Below are 25,419 nucleotides of genomic sequence, written 5' to 3'. Positions count from 1 at the left end.
CCCAGCCAGCCCCGAGACTAAGCGTAGGGCAGCCAAGACCAGACCATTTGAAAAGTGCCAAACACCCCGCTCCCAGACAGAACTCAAAGCCGGAGGCGCGGCCTGAGGCCCAAAGGGCGGAGCTCTGACAGGGGCGGGGCTGAGGCTTCCTGGAGGTGCGGCGCGGCCCTCCCAGGAGCGTCTCATCCAGCCAATGAGCGCCCGGGACCGGGGCAGCCCCGCCTCTGGGTATAAGAGGGCGCCGAGTCCGGGGGCACGACGCAGAGGTCTAGCAGCTCGACTGTGTAGGTGTGCAGGGTCATTTCAGCCCTGAGCTGGGGTGCACAAGAGCTCTGAGTTCGGTGTGTCCTGGGCTGCGCAGGAGCACGGGTCGGGTTCGGTTTTCCTTTGCCCGGCTGAGGTGCGGAGAAGGCAAGGGGCTCGGATCCCTCGCTGCAGAGGAAGAGCTGGCCGGGACCCGGGGACGCCCGCGCTGACCATCGGCCCGCCGCCGCCACTGCCGGCAGTCGTCCCGTCGTCATGGCCGACCACCTGATGCTCGCCGAGGGCTACAGCCTGGTGCCGAGGCCGCCGCCTGCGGCGCCCGCCCATGGCCCTCACGCGCTTCGGACGCTGCAGCCCTACTCGGGCCCGGGCCTGGACAGCGGGTTGCGGCCGCGGGGGGCTCCGCTGGGCCCGCCGCCGCCTCCACCGGGGGCCCTGGCGTACGGGGCCTTCGGGCCGCCGCCTGCCTTCCAGCCCTTTCCGGCCGTGCCACCGCCGGCCGCTGGCAGCGCGCACCTGCAGCCCGTGGCGACGCTGTACCCGGGCCGCGCCACCGCGCCCCCCGGCGCCCTGGGAGGACCTCCGGGCCCGCAGCCGGTGCCAGGCGCCCCGGCCCCGCCACTGCCGCCGCCCGCGCACGCCCTGGGAGGCATGGACGCTGAACTCATCGACGAGGAGGCGCTGACGTCGCTGGAGCTGGAGCTCGGGCTGCACCGCGTGCGCGATCTGCCCGAGCTCTTTCTGGGCCAGAGCGAGTTCGACTGCTTCTCGGACTTGGGGTCGGCGCAGCCCGCCGGCTCGGTGAGCTGCTGAGCGAGGCCGGGCGCCTGACTCCGTGCCCGAGAGAAGGAGGCCGGCCTGCCCGCCGGACTCCGCACCCAGCGCCTGGACCCCGCGCGCACCCTCCGTGAGGGTGGAGGCAGCAGTTAGTGCACCGAGCCGACGCCGGGCTGGGACGCCTGGCCTCACTCCAGGCCCTGCCTCCTGCAGAATGACAGTTTGGGTTCATCTCTGCCCCGGAGCCTCAGCGGTAAAGTGAAGGGGACTGGACGCCCCCTTCCGGACTCCCCGTTCTTAGATTCTGTGTCCTCTCCTCTCGGACCCTCCCCCGCCCCAACCCCCAATCTGAGCCATCCCAGGCCTCTGCCTGATTCCCCCTTTCCTTGTGCAAACCACTGTGGTCACTGGGTGCCTGGAGCCGCCCACCCGCCAGGCCCCCACCCCGCTGCCTGGGCCCTGAGGTCGCTGGGCCTCCCGCCCTGGGGAGGGGCAGAATGTACAGCCCTCACCCCTGCGGAGTGGAGCAATACCCCATCTGACCTCCAGCACCACAATAAAACTGGGTCACTTTCCAGTCTGGTGTTTTCATTTCCTTATAACTCCAGCTATATTTGGCTTCTAGAGTCCTGAGGCTGTTGGAGGCCCTGGGTGGGATGGAGGACACAGCCCCTGGCAGTGGTCAGGAGAGGAAACTGACAGTTTCTTTCGAAAATATCTGTGAGTTGTGCAATTGTTATGTCATAATCTGGAAGGCAGAGGCTGCCGCCACTGCGTGGCAAGGTAAACCCAAAGCCACCAAAGACGGACTTCCCGGCTCCTGGGAGGGGTGGGGGGAGCTTGGGGGTGCTGCCCTCACTGTTTGCTCAGCATGGAGGCTAGAGGGGAGCGGGGTGTACCTGAGGGTTCAGGTTCTGGCTTTGAACCAGAGCTCTCTCTCTTGTTCAAGACACCATCCATTGAGATTTCTGAAGCCATTTCCTCAGAGACAGATGGTCCCGGTCTTAGGTGGTTGTGAGGATCACATGCAATGTGAGGCCTTCAGCACAGTGCAAGACACCCAGGCAGCCCTCAGTAAATGATAATGATGATTACTCTACAATAATAATCATGCCCTCAAGGAGTCACAGTCCAAGTGGAAGTAGGGGGTGACAGGCCTGGAAATCAACTCATCTTGGTACAAGTAAGAGCGGGATGAGGACTAGAAAACAGGTAGGACGGCCCAGTGGGCAAACCCAGAGGAGGAAGTGGTTTCAGCTGGTGCAAGAGGTCAGGTCAGTTCAGGTTTCAGGGAGGCAGTGGTATTTGATGTGGTGAGAAGAGCCTTGAATGATGAGTGTGTCTTTAGGACTTGGAGAAGATGGCATGCAAGTGGAGAGCCCACTCAAAGGCAGGGAGGCATACAAGTACAGGGCCTGTACGGGAAGGCATGGGGTCTCTAGAAAGGTCTATTGGCTTTATGGGGACTTTGGGAGGTAGGCACAGTCCCTGTTCTACAGACGAAGGATGTGGTGCTGGCCCAGACCTGGTAGCGTGAGCTCTTGGCCACGCTCTGCTATTGCCTCTCTCTGGAAAGATCCCTACGTGCTTCAGGGGTGTGGAAGAAAGGCAGGAAGAGAGGAATAGAAAGCATGGAGGAGAGGCTGAGGGCCAGGCCAAAACAGGGCAGTGGGGCTGGAGAGGAGAGAATGAATTCCAGAGACTCTGTGGAGAGGAACAGGGAGCTGTGACCTTCTGTGCCCCATGGTTGGCCTCACCCTCATGCCGAGCTTGTTGACGTGCCTTTCCCTCCAAGCCTGTGAGCTCACCCAGAGCACACTGTCAGCACCAGCTCCCGAGCCACCAGGACAGGCATGGAGTGGGCAACAGAGGTGTTTGGCCAATGAATGAAGGTCTCCCCTAGGATACTGGAGATATCCTCAAACAGGTTGGGGAGGAAGGGCAGAGAGGCTTCTGAGCAAGAACTGACCTGAGCTCTGGGCTTAGAACAGCCAGTGTTTGCTCCATTTTGCCCAAGATCCCAGGCCAGAGATAAAAACCAAAGGGTTGGATTGGGATGGGAGGGTCTGGCCCTGGTCTGGCCTCAGTTTCTCCACCAGTAAAATAGGACTAATAACCCTGCCCTACTATTTCACAAGACAATAAGCCTCAGAGTAAGTGGGGAGCAGATTCAGAGGGGGGATGATAAGCAGTAGGTAAGCTCTGAAGTGCTCTCCATATGGAAGGGGTTACAATGGAAACCCAACACCCGCCTCTTCCTAGAATTAAAAAGAGTAGAAGAGGGAGTCCAGCTCCTGAGCTATTTCCCACCCACCATCCCTCCCAGAGGGGCTGCTGACTAGTTGGACAGCAAACAGATGGACAGAGGAAAAGGCAGGTCTGGGGCAGCCCACCACCTGGATCCCCAAATCCCCAAATCCCTGACACTTGGCAGGATTCTGACCCTCCCAGCTGGAGAGGAGGATGGAGAGTCCATCCTGCCAGGAGGCTTGTGGTCTGATAACCTCGGGGTCCATTTCCAGAAGCAGCTCCTACTAGCTGCCTGACCTCAAGTAAGTCACTTACCTTTTTTTTTTTTTTTTTTTTTTTTATGGTACACGGGCCTCTCACTGTTGTGGCCTCTCCCGTTGTGGAGCACAGGCTCCGGACGTGTAGGTTCAGCGGCCATGGCTCACGGGCCCAGCCGCTCTGCTGCATGTGGGATCTTCCCGGACCGGGGCACAAACCCCTGTCCCCTGCAGCTGCAGGCGAACTCTCAACCACTGCGCCACCAAGGAAGCCCAAGTCACTTACCATTTGAGTCTTGTTCTCCAACCAGTTTCCTGTGGTTCCAATAGGTACTTTTTACCTCTTACTGAGGTTACCTCTTAAAATAACCCATTGACCTCCCCGTCACCCCATCCTGTGGATTTCATTCTCCCACCTGGGCTGGGTCTTTGGGGTTGGGCGTCAGGCTCCCTCGGGGCTGGGAACTGAGTCATGGGACTGGCAAGACATTATTTCATCTTTTTTTTGTTTTGTTTTCTCCTTTTCATATAAAAGTTTCCCCAGGCTGAAGTTTGTTATTTTGAATCATCTTTTGGTTGACTGGATTTTATTAGCAAGTAGTTTTTTCCAACTATGACTTCTCTCCAACTCATCTACAGAATGGAGATGCTAATAGTACCTCTCTCATAGAGCTGCAGTGGAGATTAAATTAGTTAATTCCCATAAAGTATTTAGAACAGAGTAGCTTGTAGTTTGTCATCTCTGAGCCCTGGCTTTCTGGGGTTACTTTATATTAGAGTCTTTAGAAAGGCTGTGTTGTAACCAGCTAGGAAGAGGGGTTACTCCAACAGTAACACTGTTGCTGGTTGCCTGTAGCCAACTCTGAGATGATGTTTAGCCTGCAAGAATTTTATTAGGGAAGGAAGGTTCCAGAGCAGAAGCTAGCAAAGGAAGCTACGTGGCAGACCCAACAAGAGCCTTGGCCAACCCCACAGGGAGGTCTGGAGTTGGAAGGGCCTTTCAGAGTCCTCCCGACCCTTATACTCCCTTTTATTCCTGCCCTCAGCAGTCATCAGATATGGCTGCCCAGGGAAGTGGGGTGACGGTGGGCAGGGCAACTCTCCCCTGCCGGAGCCATCCCTGGGGGAGTTGTGGGCGGGTGAGGAGGGGAAGACCGTCTGCCAGCAGCACTCCCAGCAGCCCAGGGAACAATTTAAGGGAAGAAGGGACTGGACATCACAGTGTCCACGACAAGCACTGGAGTGGGAACTAGGGTGAGGCGAGTGTCATAAGAGTGGCTCTTTAACTTTGTCTCTGGCAGCTTCGTTTGCCTCTCCCTAGTCCCAGACCTGACTAGCACCATCCCTATTAGAAGGAAAAAAAAATCTTTTTAAGGAATATCGACCTTATAGGGTTGATGTGCCGAGAGTCTAATATAAATACCTGGTACATAGTCGATTCTCAATAGAGAGCTGCCATCATCTCATTATCATCATCATCATCATCACCATCACCATCATCATAGCCATCATTCCAGCTCAGCTAAGTGTTCAACAGTCATTTGTTGAGTAAGTTAAATGAACAGTCTGAGCCTGGTCTTTTCCCAGGAAGCTTAGATTGTTTAGCTGATTACTGTAATCCTCTTGAATTCCTTAATCCTTCCTTGCCTAACTCTTTACGCCGCCACCCCGCTGTTACAAGTGCTGGGTCAGGATTACGGCTGACTGTGGGACTAAGTCAGATTTATTGAGTGCCTACTGTGTGCAGGCATGATGGGACCTAACAGCACACAGTAGGTGCTCTTTCTCTTCTAGCCCCACCTTTAACTATCACCCAAGCCTGTATATAGAACCACTAGGTGGTTTTATTCCCATTCCAGAGGTCAGAAAATGGGCTCAGACAGTGCATTACTCCTCTAAATCACACCCCAGTAAGTGATGGGGTGAGCATGCCCACTCCCATCTATCCAGGACCCTTTTCCTCCCCGGGCTGGGGTTGGCCAAGGACCTGAGCCTGAATGAAATAAGAGCAGAGTCCCAGACCTGGTGCTGCTACTTTGTGTCCATGTGATGCAGAAGTCACACTGAGCCTCTTTCAGCCTCAGCTTCTTGTTCTGTACAAGGGGGAGGATACGCCCACCCTCAGAGGTATGTGTGCAAGGATTCAAATGAGACTGGGTTTCTGAGAGCACATTGCAAACAGTGAAGCACTGCTTGGCTGGGGTGAGCTGGGGGTGAATAGCCATGACCTCTACCCTGCAGCTGGTCTGGAGACAGGAGACCTGCACACACTTTGGGACTTGAGATCTGGGCCAGCCTGGAGTGTGCAATGCAGAGACACATGCCGTGGCTTCTGGGCAAGTGCTGCCAAGCAACTCGGGATCTGGGAAGCCCTGAGAACTGGTGGTGACGAAAGGGTAAGGTGTGGGGCACCTTGGGAGGGGGGACATCCAGGTAAAGACCCAAGGCCCCACGTGTGCCCTGGCAGATGGAGGGAATAAAGGAAACTACTCTCAGCTCAGTCTCCTCATCTGTCAACTGGAGACACCACAGGCTCCCTGTGAGAAAGAATGAAGGTGATGTGAAGTGCCTGTCCCCATGAGTGGCTCAGATGGGAGCTGTTGCTGGGAAACATGACCACAGGGACGAGCACGAGAGAGCCTTGTCCCAGCCAGCCTCCAGCTACCTCCCCACCCTCCACTCCAGCCACCCAGGTTCCTGATACCCGATGCTCCTATGCCTCCATGCCTCGGCCTATGCTGCTTCCTCAGCCAGAACTGCCCTCCCCAGGGCCTTTTCCGCCTGTGAAAGACTTATTTCATCACATAGGAGGATTGGTGGGGAGTCTTTCCCCTTAGACTGTAAGGGTCTGAGGAATCAGAACCTGATTCCCCTTCATCTCCACCTCCACCCCATGTGTGGCTCAGAGTGGGTATTAGGAAGTGCTGGAGTGAAGCCCTGAGCTGGAAGCTGGGCTGAAAGATGGCCCAGGGCTGGCATCTGAGTTAGCACTGTGAGTTCTGAGCTCTAGTCCCAGCTTAACCACGAACTTGTGACCTTGGGCATGTCATTTGAGCTCTCCAAGCTCTGTATGAAGAGGACTACATTCCCCAGCCCTCTTGCCTCGCAGGTGCTGGGAGGCGGTGAGGCTGGCCTGAGGGAGGAGGGCAAGGAAGTGCGATGCTTCCCTAGCATCGTGGTGGGGCAGCGGGCTTGATGTGCACTCTCTCCTGCAGTCCTCACAACTCCGGGAGGTGGGTGTAGTTATTGGCTTCATTTTATTCTGCTGGCCTCTTTCTAGGCAGCCGAGGCTCAGAGAGGTTAAGCAACCTACTTAACAACACACAGGCAGTGCAATGGATGGACGGACACATGGTAAACCAGGCAGGGCTCTTGAGAAGACCCTCTTTTTTGTAGGATGGGAGGAGGTTGGATACCAATAAGCATGCAGTCCAGATACCCCTCAGGGAGCAGGAATGTGGCCAGGATGGGACAGGGAGTCCTACACAGCTGACTAGAGGGTGGTCTCCAGAGGGACTCACTCCTTCGCCTCTTCCTGGTGAGCAGCTCTGGCTGGGGGCTCTGCCATAAAATTGGCACATCCGGCAGCGAGACTCTCCCTGGACACCCCAGCTTACACTGGCTGCGGAATCTCAGATTCTGAGCCAATCATTGTTTGTTTGTTTTTAAAACAAACACCTTGTCTTTATTCAAAAATAATATATGCTGGAGGCAAAATACTTTTAAACAATTTTGAAAATGTAAAGTGAAAAGTCAAAGACCTCCCCCAAGCTTCCCCCCGGCACACACATCTAATGAGAACATTGTGCTATGTGTTCCATACATAATAGATATCTCTCTTTCACATGAATGGAATTATACTATTTTCTATCATTGGATATTTTTCACTTAATGTATTTTGGAAATCTTCCATGTCAGTAAATTCCTTTTAATGACTGCACTGTGCATAATCTATTTACCCAGTTCCCAGCTGATGGAGATTTATCTTGTTTCCAAATTTTCACCGTTACAGCTAAGGCTACAAGGAGCATCCTTGTATATTTACCCTGGAACACTTATGGGAACATCTCTGTAGAGTGGATTCCTCGAAGGGAGGTTACTGGATCAGAAGAGATGAGCAAATAAAATTGTGACAGCCGTTGCCAAGTAGTTCCCGAAGTGGCTGATCCCATTCACCTTCCCGACAGCTCTGTGACTGTGCCTACTGGCTCATGCCCTTGACCACACTGGACATTAGCAGTGTCTTAGTTTTTACCTTTCTAAAAGCAAAAAAAAAAAAAAAAAAAAAAAAAGTGTATTTCATTTCTAGTTCTGATTATCAAAGTTTGGACAAGTTTGCCTGTTCCCCCCTATATGTGATTCAAAATAAAATAATACTAAGCTGTAAAATTAGTGTAAGGAATTCCCAAAAGTTCTTCAGTTGTCCATAACTTTTTTTTTTTTTTTTTTGCAGTACGTGGGCCTCTCACTGTTGTGGCCTCTCCCGTTGCGGAGCACAGGCTCCACACGCTCAGGCTCAGCGGCCATGGCCCACGGGCCCAGCCGCTCCGCAGCATGTGGGATCCTCCCAGACCGGGGCACGAACCCACGTCCCCTGCATCGGCAGGCGGACTCTCAACCACTGCGCCACCAGGGAAGCCTGAAGGGGAACTTTTTTAAGTGGCTTAAAAAGCAGAAAATATTTCATTCTTGTTCCACTCAGTCATTTAGACCCAGATTGCCTCCTTCTTGTTGCCATGCCTTACATGACCCCGACTTCAAGAACCAAGATGGCAGCTCAAATCCAAGTTTGCTTTCATTTTTTTTGTTTCTCATTTTTAGTCTTTGTCTGTGGAGTGGAAGCTGGGTCATGTCCAGCTCTCAGGAGAAAGAGAGTGAGGAGATGAACGCAACCAATATTTTAAGACTCAAATACACACATTACTTCCACTCAGATTCTCTTGAGGAGAATTTATTCACATGACCACACTTAGCTGCAAGGGATGCTGGGCAATATGGCTTCTAGGTGGCAACCATGTGTTCGTCAACAACTCAGTTACTATGGAAGATGGGAAGGATGGCTTTTGGTGGGCAACCAACAGTCTCTACCATAGTGAGTGGCTCAGTTGAGATTAGAACTCAAGTCTCCTCTGCCCTGGAGCACTTGGTGGAGTGGGGAAGATGTCAGAGGACTCAGTCATATATAAAGAAAACTGAGTTGGTATCAGGTCAGTCATCCCTTGTGAATGTGCATCTTGGGTAACTCACTTCCCTTCTTTGAGTCTCAGTTTCCCTATATGTAAAATGGAGATAATAATGGGACTTACTCTCAGTTTGCTGCTGAGAAAGCACTTACCAAAATTTTTAACATACTAGGTGCTCATGTGGTAGAATGGTTGGGGTAGAATTTGGATACGAGCACATGTAAGAAAGAAGTTCCAGGGGAGGTGACAATGTGTGCAATGGCCAAGTGGCATGAATGAATAGGACTTGATTGGGAAAGGCAACAAGGAAATGTTAGCATGTATGGTAGATATTCAGAGAGGCAAGGGATATACTTGAAGTTGGTAAGGGTCAAAGAAGGATAACCCTTGAGTGGCAGGCTGAGGAGCTTGGACTTGATCTTTCTGGTAATGGGGAGCCCTGGATTTTATGAGCAGGATGGAAAAAGAGTAAGATTTTTGTTTTGGAAATATTCATTTCCAATTTGTGCTGTGAGTAGAATGGATTTGAGAGGGGCACATTGGAAAAATGGAGAATGCTGAGAAGGCTATCATACCAATTCGGGTAGAGATAAGGGCCCTAGGACAAGTGGTGGCAAGGTGGGGTAGAAGGGAGAGATGGTAAAGACAGAAGTCATAAGCCTTAAGGGAGATTTGGTTTGAAAAAGCATGGAACACAAAATCTGGTATAAGAAGACACTCTTGCTGAAGGAACTCTATACCTGGGTTATTTAGGATTAGGTGTGTGCCTTTGAGTGACAGAATAACAGCAGCTTAAATGAAATGAACCAGGTAGGTGGTCCAGGACTGGTGTGGTTATCATATGTAAATATCCACACTTCTTTACCTTATTACTTTGTCACTCATGAGTCAGACCTCATGGTCCAAAAAGGCTGCCTTAGCCACTGTATCAACATTCCAGCCAGAAAGAAGAAGAAAAGGGAAGAAGAAGGGCAGATTCTGGAAGGTGCCCACCCCCAACCATAAGAGAGCATCAGAAATGTGGTCTTTATTTTGGGTGACCCATGTGTCTAGGTAGAATTTGGAGGTTCTCCCACTAAGGAAGAAGGTGGGGATGGATATCAGGGACCACTTGCAGTCCTAATAATGGCCTGTTGAAGTGGAGGCTACAGCAAAGAGAGGAGCCAGAAATGATTCCCAGGAATGTGGGTGGAGGACAGGACAAGTCTTCCCTGAGGCGGGACCCAGGAGAAGGAACAGATTGGGGAGAGTGGGGTAAGGTCAGAATGGACATATGGGGTCATCCTGGGTTGATGTTCAGGTAGAGGCAGCCCAGGTAAATGCACTAAGAGCTCAGTAGTGAAGTCTGGACTAAGAATAAGCACTTTTTGTGTTATTAGCATATCCATGCTTGCCATAGGGATGATGATGGCGAGTAATAGAAGCAAGTGGCCAAGGAGAGAACACAGACATTTAAGAGAAGGGAGGGATGGAACCTGAGAAAAAGCAGCTGCGGAGGCAGGAGGAGAATGAGCAGAGAGGTCCTGAAAGCTGAGGTCGACGTCTCCCAAAGGAGCTGTGGTTGGCAGCGTCTAATGCTGCTAAAAATTCAAGTGAAATGAAGGCTGAAAAGAGACTGTTCAGTTTATCAACAAGGAAGTGAAAACTGAGTGTGCCAGAGCAGCTTCAGGGGAGCGGAGGGCCAGAGTCAGGCTGCAGGGGGTCAGCAGGAGGTGGGAAAGAGGAAGAAGAATCAGCCAGGGTCCGTGGCTTGTTTAAGTCATCTCTCCCACCTCAGTACTTTCGTGGGTCAAGTGACCCATGTCTGCTTGGGTTTGGCCAAGACGGTTCCAGCCCGAGGTAGGGTGCAATACCCCCTTTGCTCGGGAGGTGGCAGCACCACACCAAGCGACAGCACCTGGACCGACACAGGGCACGTAAATATATTTCCAGGCAAGTAAAGCTTAGTTCCCTGAACACCAAAGCTTTGTGGGAGGGAAAGGTGGCCATCTTGGATGAGAGCCTTGAGCAGAGGAAACTGAATGGAACTTTAGGTTCAAATCCTCGTTCTTGCTTACTGGCTGTGTGACCTTGAGCAAGTCCTGCTTCCTGGCTGGGAAACTGGGGATGATAACTAGCCCGAACCTACCTCTGGGGTCACTGGGAGTCTCTAAACGACTATGGTCGTGTTTGATGGTCTTGTGGGCAGCGGGGACAGGCTCAGGAACCGAGGGAGGGAATCCAGACCAGATGAGCCCGGGCGGGGGTGGGGGTGGGGGTGGGGGGCGGTGGAGGCAGTGGTGTGTGTGGTCCTACGAGGACTGTCCCGGCAGTGATTTTGGAGTCAGGAAAGCTGGGTTCATATTTTGCCGTTGGGGGAACCGAGGCTCATAGAGAGGGGAAATGACTTTCCCAGGGTCACGCCCTGCAAGCAGGCAAAGCAGAGGCACCACAACCAAAATTTGGAAAAGAATTTGATGTCTAATATATTTTTAAAAAGCATTGAAGTGGTATCATGGGGAAAATCAAAACTCCGGGACTTTTCTACCACCATAATGTGGTTCTGTGTTTCCCGCACTCGGAACTATTGAGTGTGTCTCTCCTCTGGTCCCTATTTGACCCTCACATTCTGAGAGCACCCCGACGTCTGCTCCTTCCCCGCCACCCCCCAGATGACACGCGAGCACATTAAGGACCTGAGAGGAGGAAGGCCACCCGAGGACAAGCCTGGAGGTCAGGAGATATGGACTCAGTTCTGGGCTCTGCCCTGTCTTACTGGGCCTCAGTTTCCCCATCAGCGAAACGCGTCTGTTGGACCAGCCTAGTCCCTGGGAGCCTTGGCAGCTCTGATTTTTTTCTGAAGGCTCTTGCTTCCACCTTGAGCTTCCCTACCTGCCCCCCGAAAAACTGCTCCCCCTCAGTGGTGTCATTATCCCATTTCCTGTTAATTTTTCTTCATAGCTCTTATCGCTCTCTGAAATTATCTTGTTTTTTGTTTCTTTTCTGTCTAGACAGTAATCTACTGTCTACTCCATGTGAGCAGGGGCTTTGTGAGTTTGGGAGAGCCGCTTTGACCTTGGCACCTCAAACAGTGTTTGGCACGTAGTAGAGATGCACAAACGATTGTAGAATAAATGAGTGAAGGACAAAGAATGCAGCCCCTGACTCTCTAAGGCAAGTCCTGGAGTCCCCGTTCAGCTCTGCCATCTCTCTCTCTCTCTCTCTCTCTCTCTCTCCCAGACACACTGGCCCTAACTACTCTGCCTTCCTGGTGGGGTGCCCTGGTCCCAAAAGTCCAGCCTCCCTCCTGGCTCCAGACTGGCACTGCAACACCAAGCCAAGGTCTTTACTGACGCCTTGTGGCCATGGGGACACATAACAGGGGCTAGGAGGATTCCCACGGGAAAGATGATCGATCCCAGGTGACCCTGCTTCCCTCCCTTCCTGCCAACCAGCATTTCTTAATCACCTTGTGATGGTGATGACCGGAGATGAGAAGCAGGTGTGCTTCTTGCCCTCCAGGAGCTGAAGTGACACCTGGGGAAGGAGAGGCGGGGAAGGGGGTCATAAGGTCCAGGAGAGGAGCTATGGGGAGTCTAGTGGGAGTGAGGGTAGGAGGTAAGTGCACACCCCACCCCGGTTCTGAGCAGGCAGGGAAGCCTGCATCTCGGGCCTCAGGATCCTCCTCCCAGGGTATCTGTTCTCCAGCAATCTCCCCACTTTCTTCCAGGAAATCCTCCATGTCTCCTATCCACTTTAGAGGCTGTGTAGGAAAAAGAGAAAGAGAAGAGGAGGTGTCTGGTGCCCAGAGAAGCCATTTGGGACAAAAACAAAGATGTTAGAGGAGAGTATAAATAACATTCTGCTTTGTGATGGGCAATGTAAACCTTCCACGGCACAGCTTCCTGTAAAATCCACCTCGCCAGCTGTATTAATCAGGTCTTGCTGTGATAATGCTGTGAAACAAGCAACCCCCAAATCTCAAGGGCCTACAAAATCAGAGATTAATTCACCTCCTGAGCCTTAGATCAACTGAAGTTTAGCTGACGCTTGGTGGACCAGGCTGGACTCCTGACTTTGAATCTGGCTCAGGTCTGTTCCAAGAGTCTGCATTCTGGACCCAGAATGAAGGAACAACAGCTATCTGAGTCTTCTCATGGTGGAGGAAGGAAGCACCAGAAGGTCTGGCAGAACTCACCAGGCCTCTTTGGGCCTTACCTTGGAACAAGCACACTGTCCTTTCTCCCAGCATTCCATTGGCCAGAGGAAATCCCATGGCCAAGCCCAAGGTCAATGGGATGGTAGAGTGGAGGCTGTGGTGCTCAGATCCCCTCTTCAGGGACTATGCACTCATTCCCCAGCTGCTGGGAGTTGCCACTGCTGGCTTATAACTGTCAATCCCTGGGAACTGCCTCATCTAAAGCCACGCCCCTCGCAGAGGCTCATGACCAGTGATTGGCTGATGCATGGAAACGAAGGCCTGCCTCTCTCCCTCAGTTTGGCACAACTCTGAGCCCTGGAACTCCTGAAGATCCGCAGATGCCTCAGAGGAAATCACATTGCGTTATCATCTTCTCCCTCTGCCTGGTCCTGCCTTCCTGACATCCTTCAGATGAATCTCCTAAGAACACTCCCTGATAAACCTTCTGTACACCACTCTCTGTCTCAGAATCTGTTTGTAGGAAAGCCATTTTAAGACAGGTAGGGAGGGCTTCCCTGGTGGCACAGTGGTTGAGGGTCCGCCTGCCGATGCAGGGGACACGGGTTCGTGCTCCGGTCCGGGAAGATCCCACATGCCGCGGAGTGGCTAGGCCCGTGAGCCATGGCCGCTGAGCCTGCGCATCCGGAGCCTGTGCTACACAACGGGAGAGGCCACAACAGTGAGAGGCCCGCGTACCGCAAAAAAAAAAAAAAAAAAAGACAGGTAGGGAAGTATACTCCACCCAAAGGTAGCCATGGCAATGATGAGGCAGGAAGCCTTTGGGACAAATAAAACCGTCTTCTATAATAGTTAAAGAATGCATCTTGGGGGCTTCCATGGGGGCTTCCCTGGGGGCTTCCCTGGTGGCACAGTAGTTGGGAGTCCGCCTGCCGATGCAGGGGACGCGGGTTCGTGCCCCGGTCCGGGAGGATCCCACATGCCGCGGAGCGGCTGGGCCCGTGAGCCACGGCCACTGAGCCTGCGCATCCGGAGCCTGTGCTCCGCGACAGGAGACGTCACGGCAGTGAGAGGCCCACATACTGCAAAAAAAAAAAAAAAAAAAAGACTGCATCTTGGAGACGGATCTGATTTATTTTGGCTGCAACAAAATGCTGGGCACATGCTCAATGTGTGTGTGAGGGGAGAATTGGGGCCATATCTGAGAGGTCCCCATTTTTTGGTTGCACTGATTGTATCCTATATATTAGGGTCCCATATAAGGTTATGTTGTAGCAAAAGTTCTGCAGCTTAAAAAAAAGGTTTCCAAACCACTGGGTTCCATGATGTCTAGACATGTGTCTGGATCTGTCCAGCTGGGAAGGGGCAAGCCCCAGAGTAGATCCTCAGCTCTGTGTACCTTGAGCAGAAAGGGGGCCAGGTAGGTGGGTCAAACCCCCACTCCAGGTATTATGGACTGAATTGTGACCCCACCCCAAATTCATATGGTGAAGCCCTAATCCCCAGTACCTCAAAATGTGACTGTATTTGAAGATAGGGCTTTTTTTTTTTTTTATCCCGGTTGAGTCAGGTCTTCGTTGCTACACGCCGGATCTTTCATTGAGGCTCGCGGGCTCTCTAGTTGCGGAACGTGGGCTCAGTTGCCCCTCGACATGTGGGATCTTAGTTCCCCGACCAGGGATTGAACCGGCGTCCCCTGCATTGCAAGAGGGATTCTCAACCACTGGACCACCAGAGAAGTCCCCAAGATAGGGCTTTTAAAGAGGCGATTAAGTTAACATGAGATTGTTAGGGTGGGCCTTAGTCTATTATGACTGCTTTCCTTATGAGAAGAGAAAAATAGGACACAGAGAGAGAGAGAGGAAGATCAGACACACACACATGCACAGAGACACGATCATGTGAGGAAACCGGAAAAAGAAGTCCATCTACAAGCCAAGAAGAGAGGCCTCAGAATGCAACCAACCCTCTGACGCCTTTATCTTGAACGTTCAGCCTCCAGAATTGTGAGGAAATAAATTTCTGTTGTTTAAGGCTCCACTGTCTGCAGCATTTTTGATGGCAGCCCCAGCAAACTAATACAGCAGGTAGCAGCTTTCAGGACCCTCTTGCACATAAGAGGTGTGGAAGGGAAAGAGACGTCCTTCTCAGATGGAAAATAAGAAGATGTTTCAACAACTGGAACCATCCAAAGTACATGAAATAAGTTATCCAAATTGGGAACTATGTGGCATGGTTTTCTTTGATCTGCAAGAGTGTAAAAACTATAACACATACAAGAAAACAAGGCAGAAAGTGAGGTGAGATATATATCACCTGGGATCCCTCCTGGCCAGGCCACTTTGGCTGGAGCTGCAGTCTGCTGAAGGCCACAGCTCCTGCTGGCAGCTCTTTCCCTACAGCTACCATCTGGGGTTCTGGTAGCGACCCTGTCCCTTCATCCCGTCAGGCCCAGGGGAGGTAACAGCTCCCTGCCGTTGCCAGCACCAGGACTGTGAGATCCTAGTTCCCAGACCAGGGATCAAACCTGGCCCTCGGCAGTGAGAGCGCAGAGTCCTAACCACCAGACCACCAGGGAATTCCCTTCTAATGCTTCTTAAGGAGAGAGGAACCAGCTCCCCCCAAACCTGTCACCCTCCCATCGTGTCAGATCCTTTGAAGACAAAGCCTGTGGATTCAGCACTTTCTTCCTCCCAAAGTTCCTAGCCCGTCACTAGGCACTTTACAGTGGTGGAAAACCCATCCACAGGAGAGGAAAGGGTGCTTCACGGCTGTCCATGCCTTTGGGGAAGGCTCTGAGGTAGCAACTGGGCTGTGTGAAATGAATGATTCACTCGAGAGGAAATACGATTTTTCTCTGTTCTGTGGAGCTCGTCAAGTTAGGGCTGGCTGAGTGAAACCTTGACAGATTAAATAAACGGAGAGGAGCTTCGAGATTGGAAAAAAAAAAAAAAAAAAAGCAGCACCAGCAGAACTGCTCAGAATTTGAGACCAGCTCAAATTGCTGACCCACAGAATCAAGACTAAATAAAATTGTTGTTGTTTTGAGCTATTGAGGTGTAGGGTGAGTTGTTACCTAGCAATAGATGAGTGACACACCAGCTAAAATCATATCTGCTCTCAGGCCATATTTGATGACAGTTTGGGGACTCCCATAGCCACCTGCAAACCCTCCTTGCTGAGCCAGACAGACTTAGAAGATAAAGAGTGGCGTGTGCATTGGGTAATTGTGCATCTGTTTCCTCCAGGGGCTGGATGACCTCGGGGCTATAACTGGGTCTCCTGCGTCTGATCATCCTGTGCATTGTGCTGAGCCAGGGTCTGACATACAGCAGGTGCTTCACACACATTTATTCAATTAGTGAAATGCCATGGGACTTGTCTAGATTACCAGCATCTCTGCTCAGATTACTACAGCAATCTCCTAACTGGTCTCCCTGCAGCCAGGCTTATTTTCTCAAATCCATCTTTCACCCTGGGAAGAAAACTTTCTAAAATGCAAGTCTATCCTTGTTTGATCCCTGGTCAAAATCTTTGACTGACTCCCCATTGCCCTCATGTTTAAGTCCTATCTCTTTGGAATGATTTGTGGATCCTATAAACCTTGACTCCTGTCTCATTCTCAAGTCTCATCTTGCACCACTCTCTCCCTTTCCCTCTGGGCCCAGCCAGGGATCTCTTTCTTCCCCACTCATGTATCACACTTACTGGTGCTGCTGGACTTTTACACGTGCTATGCCCTCTAGCTGGAACATTCACCATCCCTGTTCCCATGCCTGGCTAAATCCTACTCACCCTTCAGTACATTGGGTCACCCACTTTGCCTGGATTGAGAGATGACAAGAAGTGTGGATCTACCAGCAATCCCACTCCTGGGCAAACTATAATTCAAAAAGACACATGCACCTCTATGTTCATAACAGCACTATTCACAATAGTCAAGACATGGAAACAACCTAAATGTCCACCAACAGATGAATTGGTAAAGAATATATGGTACATATATACAATGGAATACTACTCAGCCATAAAAAAGAGTGAAATAATGCCATTTGCAGCTACATGGATGGATCTACAGATTATCATACTAAGTGAAGTGAGTCAGAAAAAGGAAGACAAATACCATATGATACCATTTATATGTGGAATCTAAAATGAACTTATCTACAAAACAGACTCACAGACATAGAGAACAGGCTTGTGGTTGCCAAGGTGGGGTGGGGAGGGATGTGGGGGAGGAATGGATTGGGAGTTTGGGATTAGCAGATGAAAACTATTATATATAGAATGGATAAACAACAGGTCCTACTGTGTAGCACAGGGAACTATGTTCAATATCCTGAGATAAACCATAGTGGAAAAGTATATTTTTTAAAATGTATATATATATATATATATATATATATATATATATATATATAATATGTATAACTGAATCACTTTGCTGTATAGCAGAAATTAACACAACATTGTAAATCAACTGTACTTCAATTTAAAAAAAGGGAGGGGCTTCCCTGGTGGCGCAGTGGTTGAGAATCTGCCTGCCAATGCAGGGGACACGGGTTCGAGCCCTGGTCTGGGAGGATCCCACATGCCGCGGAGCACCTGGGCCCGTGAGCCACAACTACTGAGCCTGCGCGTCTGGAGCCTGTGCTCCGCAACAAGAGAGGCCGCGATAGTGAGAGGCCCGTGCACCGCGATGAAGAGTGGCCCCCGCTCGCCCCAACTAGAGAAAGCCCTTGCACAGAAACGAAGACCCAACACAGCCAAAAAAAAAAAAAAAGCTATGGCACCCAAAACTGTGCAGGACCACTGAAGCTTCAGACCCTTCAGGAATGATTATTTGGGTCACTCCACCATGTAACAAACTCCAACTAGCTGAGATCCTTGTGAGGGCAAAGGGAACATAGAAGGACAGTGGAAGAAAGAAGTTTATATACATATATATATATAGACACATATTCACTCAATTAGTGAAATATATATAATATATAAAGAGAAACATCTACTCAATTGAATGTATCTATGTATCTATGCATCTAACAACCATGACACCGTGATCAGTTACCAGAAGGAGGTCTACTGCAGCTAGGCATATGTTCTTCTTTGCTTGGTGTGTGTGTGTGCGCGTGTGTGTGCGTGTGTGTGCGTGTGATATTAAGTGCTTTTTTTCCCTCCCCTCTCCTTTTCCCTTATTATTTTAAGATTGTAAGCAATTGCTAACTTTACTCTTCAGTTGCAGGTGCAACTGTGACTGAATTAGAGTAATTAACATCACTCTAATGGATTCAGTGACTAACTCCTGGAGCTGGATACATCTATTGGATGTTGGGACTACTTGTTTTTCTCATTTCCAGGGAGTGAGTTAGAGTCTCTTCATTTGTATGCAGGATAGTTGTTAGATGGACGTTTCAAACGTGTGGATTGATGTGTGTGGATACTGAGTGTCCAAAGGGGTGGGTGGTGCCAGTTATGAAGCTACTGTCTTTTCATTCCAGATTCAGCCTTCTGTACTCTGCTCTATGAAGCTGGAGCTGGGACTCTGCAAACCACATCAGCTTTGTCAGCTAGTTTTGACAACAAGGGACACTGGGGAAACACTGGAAGGCAGAAGGAGTGGAGATTTTCCTTCTTCCTTTGCTTACTAACCTCATCGGCAACAGCCTGGTAGCCACAGCTGCTCCCAGCCCTCGGCTACTTTTCTGTACTCCCAGACAAGCTTCACTGTGTCCCCTAGGAGGTACTGGCATCAGCCAGACAGCAGCCCCTCTCCAGACCTCTGAGCCCTAGCACTTTAGGGTTCCCCCTATCAAGCCTGTAGGTTCTGTTAGTCCCAACCTCTTCCCTGTAATCCTGCCTTAGGAGTGGGAGCTGCTTCCTGCAGTGTTTCTGTTTGTTCTTACAGTCCACCTACATCAGTGTAACCCATTCCCTATAGTAAAGTCTTTGTGTTGAAAAACCTAGTGTAGTTTCTGTTTTTCTGACTGGACCCTGACTGATACAAACTATGAGAAAAGTGGTACTCACTTTTCACTGGGGCACTAAACCAAAAGAAAGTAAATTTGGAAGTGCCAGGGGTCATCTTGAGAGGTCAGCCTGCCTAAGAGGAGAGCTGAGACAGAAGAGAGATCCCTGACACATTTAAGCACCTAGATCTAGCTGTGCATGAAGCCAAATCTATCCCCTGGACTTTTTAGTTTTCTGAGCCAATAAATTTCTCCCTCCCTCCCCTTCCTTCCTTCCTTCCTTCCACTTAAGGCATATGGTGCTGCATTTCTGTTGTTTACAACCAAAAGAGTCCTGATTAATCCAAATCTCCTCGTCCTCCTGTGCAGCGTTGGTGGTATAGTGGTGAGCATAGCTGCCTTCCAAATCTCCTTATCCCCACCCCCAGACCAGATGCCCCATGCCACAGGCACTGAACAACCAAGACCAACCACCTCCTGCTGAAAACTTTAATGAAATCAATAAGTTAATAAGTTAACAAAGTGAGGTACTTGCATATCCGAGAACCGGGTTGGTGGGGAACCTTGATCGTGGAAGCAGGAAGGGCTTCTTCCCAAGTCTCCTTTGGTCATAGGCTAATCCCATTCTCCTGCCCCTCTCCACAGCTCTGTCTCTCAGGGGGCGGAGGTGTGGCTCTCTGGGGACAGTGCAGTGCAGGTGAGGTGAGCCAGGATAGGCTCCATCCAGGGCATGACGGTCACATGCAGAGGCTACGTGGGGGCAGAGGCTGGGCACCATGGGGCTGAGCAAGATCCAACCCCAGCCCTGGCGCTGGTGCATGCAGGTCCCCAGTCATGAGATGCAGGCAGCTGGGCCTGAGCCCCTTATTCCCTGGTGCCCTCCACAAAGGGTCACCATTGGTCCACTACCCATCACCCTCCTGCCACCTGCACTGGCTTTGCAGAAGAGGGACAAAGGGGTAGGGATACCAAAGAGGTGCTGGGGGCCTGGAGTGGATAGGGGCTTATGCGGTATGGGGGCTGCCAACTGAAGTGAGAAGTGGAGTATGGAAGGAGGGGAAACAGTGCACGTGAGCGCCATATGCACAGTTGGTGCCTGACAGATGGTACTCGCTAGATGGCTTATTATTCTCTCTGGGAGTACTAGGAAGAGGGCAAGCCTAGATGGAAGTGGGCCTGATAACCACCCTGCGGAAGGGCCTGTGGTCTTTCCAGTGCTGTCCAGGCCCCAGAGGCCTAGGCCTGAGTTGTGCTGTGGGGACGCTAAGGAGGGCCCTCGGGGGCAGGCAGAGGCAGCAGTTAGGGCTCCTGGACCTGTGAGGTGTAGATCTTCTTGAGAAAGGGGAGCTGGTAAAGTTCTAGAGACCTGGAGTGACGTCAGAGCTCCCTCTCCTGCCTGGATGTAGTTGGTAGGAGTGGACATTGCCCTGCAAGGCCAGTCCACTGGCCTCAGCTGCAGAGGCCCAGGAAAGGCTGAGTGGCTCTGTGCTCAAGTCTCCAAGTGTGGGTGATTGTGTGTGTCAGCGCGAGTGTGAGAGACTTCCTGCATGTCTGGGGAAACTGTAGGGACATGTTTGTGTGACCGTGGGAGCATTGTCTATGGGAGGTTGGGGGGAGACCACAGAAACTTGTGCTGTCAAAGGTGTCTAGGGCCAGAGGGGAGTGAACATTGGCAGGAAGAGGGAGCCCCTGGGAGGGGACACCTGCAAATGGGAAGAAAGGCCCAGACACTGCCCTTTGGGAGGCAAGGGAGAAACAGGCCCCATGCTGGGAGGTGAGCAGTTGATAAGCCAAAGAACAGGGATGGGGGTCATAGCCAAGCAGCCTGAGACCAGCTACTGCTGGGGGCCCATCTCCCAGTGGGGGAGGGGCAGAGGGACCCCATGGGGGTCCCCAAAGTTGCATATTTAACATAGTTTGCATATATGGTGCCCACCTGCCTTGCGGCAGGGTCCTGTGCTTGTGGGTACCTGTGTGGGCACCGTGGGCCCACCCCCAAGTGGGGCGGGGACTTGGCGGGAAGGCTTCCCTGCTCTGTCCAAAGGGCGGGCCAAAGACCTCACCTTGCATAGCTGGAAGCTGAGTCAGGGCCCAGGGCCCCAGCGCCCCGATCCCACTCCCGGAGCAGTGCCCTTGCCCGGCGGGCCGTGTCGGGCCTTGATGGAACGGGCAGGGCACTGGGGGGCCCAGAGGCCGCGGGACAGCCGCCGCTGCTGCCCTCCGTGCGGCCTGGTATCTCACGCTCCTGAGGTGGGGCGGGTCGCTGGCACCCACATCGGGTATCTCGCCCACCCAGGCAGCTCAATACTGCGTGTAGCCTCTCTCCCCACGAGGGAGCGAGTTCAAGTAAGAGAGGAGTCCGGAGGCCTCAGAGGTTGGGTCCGAGCGCCAGGCCGAGGAGGCTGGCCGTGTGCTACCCCGCCCCTGAGAAGCCCCTCAGTCCATGTTGGTGCTGACCGAGCGGGAGATGCTGAGCGTCTGTGCGGAGACGGAGATGTCCTCGTGGTCCACAGGGCTGTGGTAGTCGGAGGTGATGTCGGGGTCGAAGAGCGGCACTTGCACGGTGCCCAGGCTGGCCGAGGTGCCAGAGCGCAGGCAGCGCGAGTAGAAGCCCAACAGCAGGTCCAGCTTGTGCTCGATGGACTGCACCTGGGGGCGGGGCGCGGCTGGAAGCGGGGCCTGGCCGGGACTGGAGGCGGGACTTGGGGGCGGGACGCGGCTGGGAGGCGGGGCTTGCCCGGGGAGGGTCACATCTGGGAGACGCGGCTCCTCCGGGAGGGGGTGCGACAGGAAAGGCGGAGCTTGGCCGGAGGGCGGAACGAAGCTGGGAGCCTGGGGTTTATTCACCGCCCCGCCCCCCACGAACGAAATTTAGTTCTGATTGGTTGGGATAGTCCGGGTGATCGACAGAGACAAGTGAGGAGGGGGGTCAAATGAAGTAGGTGGGACTTAGACGGGCTCACCTGAGACGCTAGCATCCTAGGGCGGGGCTTGGACGGAGAGGGTGGGTTTATCGGGGTCGTTTAGCAGGAGTGGGCGGGCCTCCTGGGAGGCGGGGCTTATCTGTGGGGCGGGGTCGGTCGGGCAGGGGATGCCTGCCCCGCGGGTGCTCTGGGCTGCTCTGAGAAACGCACCCTTCCCTTGGGCTTGACCCGGGGGCCTTCCAGAGCTTCTCGGTCGACGACTAGCTCCACCACACCAGCGAAACTCCCTCCGACACTCACCTGCTTCTCCACCTTGACCACGCGTCCCATCATACTGATTTCATCCACCGCCTCTGTGTCGGAGGGCCCTTTGTCGCCCTTCTCCCGGGCCTTCCGGTCCCCGGGGCCCCGGCCGACAATCTGGTCCACCCTGTGGGGAAAGGGAACTGTCAAAGGGCCCAGGCATTCGCCACAACTCTCTCCTACAAGAATTCGAGTTTGCCTGCTGAAAGGGGAGAGACATCCTGCAAGGTGAGAACAGGCAATCTGAGGGAGGGGCCGGTTTGATCTGCCAAATGGAGGCCGAGTTAACCGGAGGTACCCGGCCGCTGCTTTGAGGGTTTTCCAACCAGGCGAGCAAAGGCACCACACGCAAGCATGACAAGTAAAACAGCTGCCTGATGGGAGGACAGGCAGGCAACGGTGGACTGGGTAGAGGGAGAGACAAAAGTGGAAATATGAGTTATAAGGGGGACAAGGCTGGAGCTGGATGCACGTTATTTTTCTACTCCTCTTCATAGCAAAATTCTTGAACGTGTTATCTCTACCCTCTGTCTTCAATTTCTCTCCTTCCTTCCTCTCCAAAACCTCCCCAATCAGGCTTTCATTCCCACCATTTCACCAAAACTACTGTTGTAAAGTTCCCAAATGACCTCCACGTTGTTAAATTTGATTCTCATTATACTTGCCCTGTTAGCAGTGCTCAGCACATCTGATCACCCCTTCTTCCTGCATGTTCTTCATCTGGACTCCCAAACATCAGCCTTGCCCAGTTCTCCTCCTACGTCACTCACAGCTCCGTCTCAGTCTCCTTTGCTGGTTCCTCCTTTATCTCCACAACCTCTAAACATTGCAGGACCCAAGGCTCATTCCTGGGACTTCTTTTCTTCTATTTACTCTCACTCGCTAACTGATGTCTTCAGTTCCAGATTTTCAATTCCTCTATACACTGTTAACACCAAATCTGTATATCCAGCCTACACCTCTCCTCCGAACTCCACACTCCTCCGCCAGATAACACTCCATTTAGATGTCTGATGGGCATCACAAACCCAACATGTCCCAGCTTTCCTGATCAAAACTTGCTCCACTCGGGCTTCCCTGGTGGTGTAGTGGTTGAGAGTCCGCCTGCCGATGCAGGGGACACGGGTTCGTACCCCGGTCCGGGAGGATCCCACATGACGCGGAGTGGCTGGGCCCGTGAGCCATGGCCGCTGGGCCTGCGCGTCCGGGGCCTGTGCTCCGCAACGGGAGAGGCCACAACAGTGAGAGGCCCGCGTACCGCAAAAAAAAAAAAAAAAAAAAAAAAAAAACTTGCTCCACTCATTGACCTCCCCCATGTCAGTAAACAGCAACTTTTTTCCTCTTGCTCAAGCCAAAACCTTGGCTTTATCCTTGATTCTCTCCCTCTCTCTCTCTTTTTTTCTCTTACACCCCGTCCAAAGACCCTGTCCGCTCTACCTTCAAAATATATCGAGAATATGACCATTTCTCCCCACCTCAACTGCTGCCACCTGGCCCAAGTCCCCATCGTCTCTTGCCTGGATGTCTGAAGTAGCTCCCTCACTGGTCTCCCTGCTTCCACCCTAGCCCCTTATAGGCCATTCTCAACACAGCATCCAGGGTGATGCTTTTAAAATATACCTCAGATTTCATCAGTCCTTTGCTCAAGGCCCTCCAATACTTGCATCTTACTCTGATGAACACCAACATCTTTGCAGTGGCCTACAGGGCTTTATATAGTCTAAGTGCCATCAGCTTTCTAACCTCATCTCCTGCTTCCCTCATGCCAGGACAGGCGCACTGGCCTGCTTGCTGTTCCTAAATCATCACCCCAGGCACCTGCCCATCTCAAACCCTTTGCACTTGCTGTTACCTCTGGAAACTCTCTATTTAAACAACAACCATGGGACTGTTTGCCTCACCTTCAATTTTTTTTTTCTCAAATGTCACCTTCTTGCCTATTTAAAAATCACAAATCCCAACACCCTAACCCTTATTTTTCTCCTTAGCCTTTATCATCATCTGACATATTCTAGTTTCACTTACTATCATCTGTTCTCCTTCCGCTGGCATGAAAGCTCCATGAGGGAGGAGCCATTTGCTTTCTACCATATCCCCACTGTCTGGTAAGTAACAAATAAATACCCAATAACTATTTCTTGAGAGAACAAATGAATGGGCAGTGAGAATGCAAGCCACAAGAGGAAAAGGGCGAGTTGTAGGTGATCGGGGTCTTGGTGTGAGAATCTACCTATAAGCTGGGTGGAGAGAAGAGGTGCTGGAGGATTCCAGAGGGAAGAGGTGAGCAGCATTGAGGACAATTTGCCTATTCCCTTAGGAGATGGGAAGTCACTGATTATCTTAAGCCTGTTACTTCAGGACCAGAAAACAGTCATCTAAAGACGTTCCCGAGGCAAGCAGGTCAGTAGGGTTCGCAGGGAGGACCTGCGGCTTGGCGTTTCTTCAGGTTCAATAACAGGTGCGGGCTCTGGCTGCAGCGCGCTGCAGGCCAGAAACTCCAGCTCCCGCAGCGGCCCCTAGGGGGCGCCCGGTGCTCCGTCGGGCACCGGCATAGAGGCTCCTGCGGACCTTGTGCGGGGGTTGGTGCCGCGGCCGCCCTGGCCCCCTCCCCCGTCGGAGGCCGGCTCACCCACCGGGCCTGCAGACTCTTGATCCGGCCCAGCATGTCCAGGTGCCCTGCTGAGTACTGCTCGATGACGTCCTTCACGTCGTATGGTCGTAGCGTCTCCTTGAATTTCCTTTTGGCTACCAGGAACTTCAGGATCCTGTCGGGGGAGGGGGTCTCAGAGGACAGGGATTCTTTTCCAGCCCCCTGTCCGTCCTTTGCTACCTTGTCCAGCACGAGGGCAGCTCCTGCTTGGGCCACCGCAAACAGCCACTGCTGGGTGTCCAGCCTGCCCACCTACCCACCGCGCTCCTGCCCCGGACCCCTAAGTTTGTTTGGTATTCTTTAATGTGCCTGTACCTGCAGTCACCTGGGAGGGCAGGGACTGGGCCTGGTTTCTCTCTGCTGGGTGGGACACAAGGTAGGCATCTATCTGTGAACACTGTTGCTGATGACAGCTTAGGGGAAGACATTTTTGCATATGCCTGTTAGCAATGCTGTGCTGGACCCTGGGCACCCAAAAGGGCATCAGATCCAATCCCTGGCCTCAGGAACACTGGTCTGGGGTGGGAGACGGAGAGGACACAGACAATTATGGGGTGACAAGGGTCATGTCAAGGAATGCAGAAAGAGGACTGGGGACCATGAGAAGGGAGAGCTTGGGTGGGGAGGTCAGGGGACAAGTCTTAAGAGTGATACTGTGCAGTCCCAGGGCAAGAGGAGGGGAGTGAAGGGAGGCTTTCTGGACACAG

The 25,419-nt window shown here is 52.3% G+C and overlaps 2 protein-coding genes across 3 annotated transcripts in view; one reads left to right on the top strand and one right to left on the bottom strand.

Moving 5' to 3' along the window:
* Positions 1-278: 278 nt before the first annotated feature.
* On the top strand, positions 279-1,572 carry CITED4 (Cbp/p300 interacting transactivator with Glu/Asp rich carboxy-terminal domain 4). Its single transcript, XM_060082683.1, has one exon. It carries the CDS (start codon positions 520-522, stop codon positions 1,075-1,077), a length of 558 nt encoding a protein of 185 aa, XP_059938666.1. The 5' UTR covers positions 279-519; the 3' UTR covers positions 1,078-1,572.
* A 19,699-nt stretch (positions 1,573-21,271) lies between these two features.
* Positions 21,272-25,419, bottom strand: part of KCNQ4 (potassium voltage-gated channel subfamily Q member 4) — a 54,257-nt gene continuing 50,109 nt past the window's right edge. For both annotated transcript variants that reach the window (XM_060082658.1, XM_060082668.1), the window contains 3 exons: positions 24,696-24,827; positions 22,060-22,189; positions 21,272-21,484 (listed from right to left, as the gene is read on the bottom strand). In XM_060082658.1, the coding sequence (XP_059938641.1) occupies positions 21,272-21,484; positions 22,060-22,189; positions 24,696-24,827 (475 nt within the window). The remainder of the gene's footprint in view (positions 21,485-22,059; positions 22,190-24,695; positions 24,828-25,419) is intronic.

This window comes from Mesoplodon densirostris, chromosome 2 (assembly GCF_025265405.1).
Source record: "Mesoplodon densirostris isolate mMesDen1 chromosome 2, mMesDen1 primary haplotype, whole genome shotgun sequence".
NCBI classification, from domain to species: Eukaryota; Metazoa; Chordata; class Mammalia; order Artiodactyla; family Ziphiidae; genus Mesoplodon; species Mesoplodon densirostris.
Note: the sequence above shows the minus strand (reverse complement) of the source record. Positions and strands in the feature narration are given on the sequence as shown.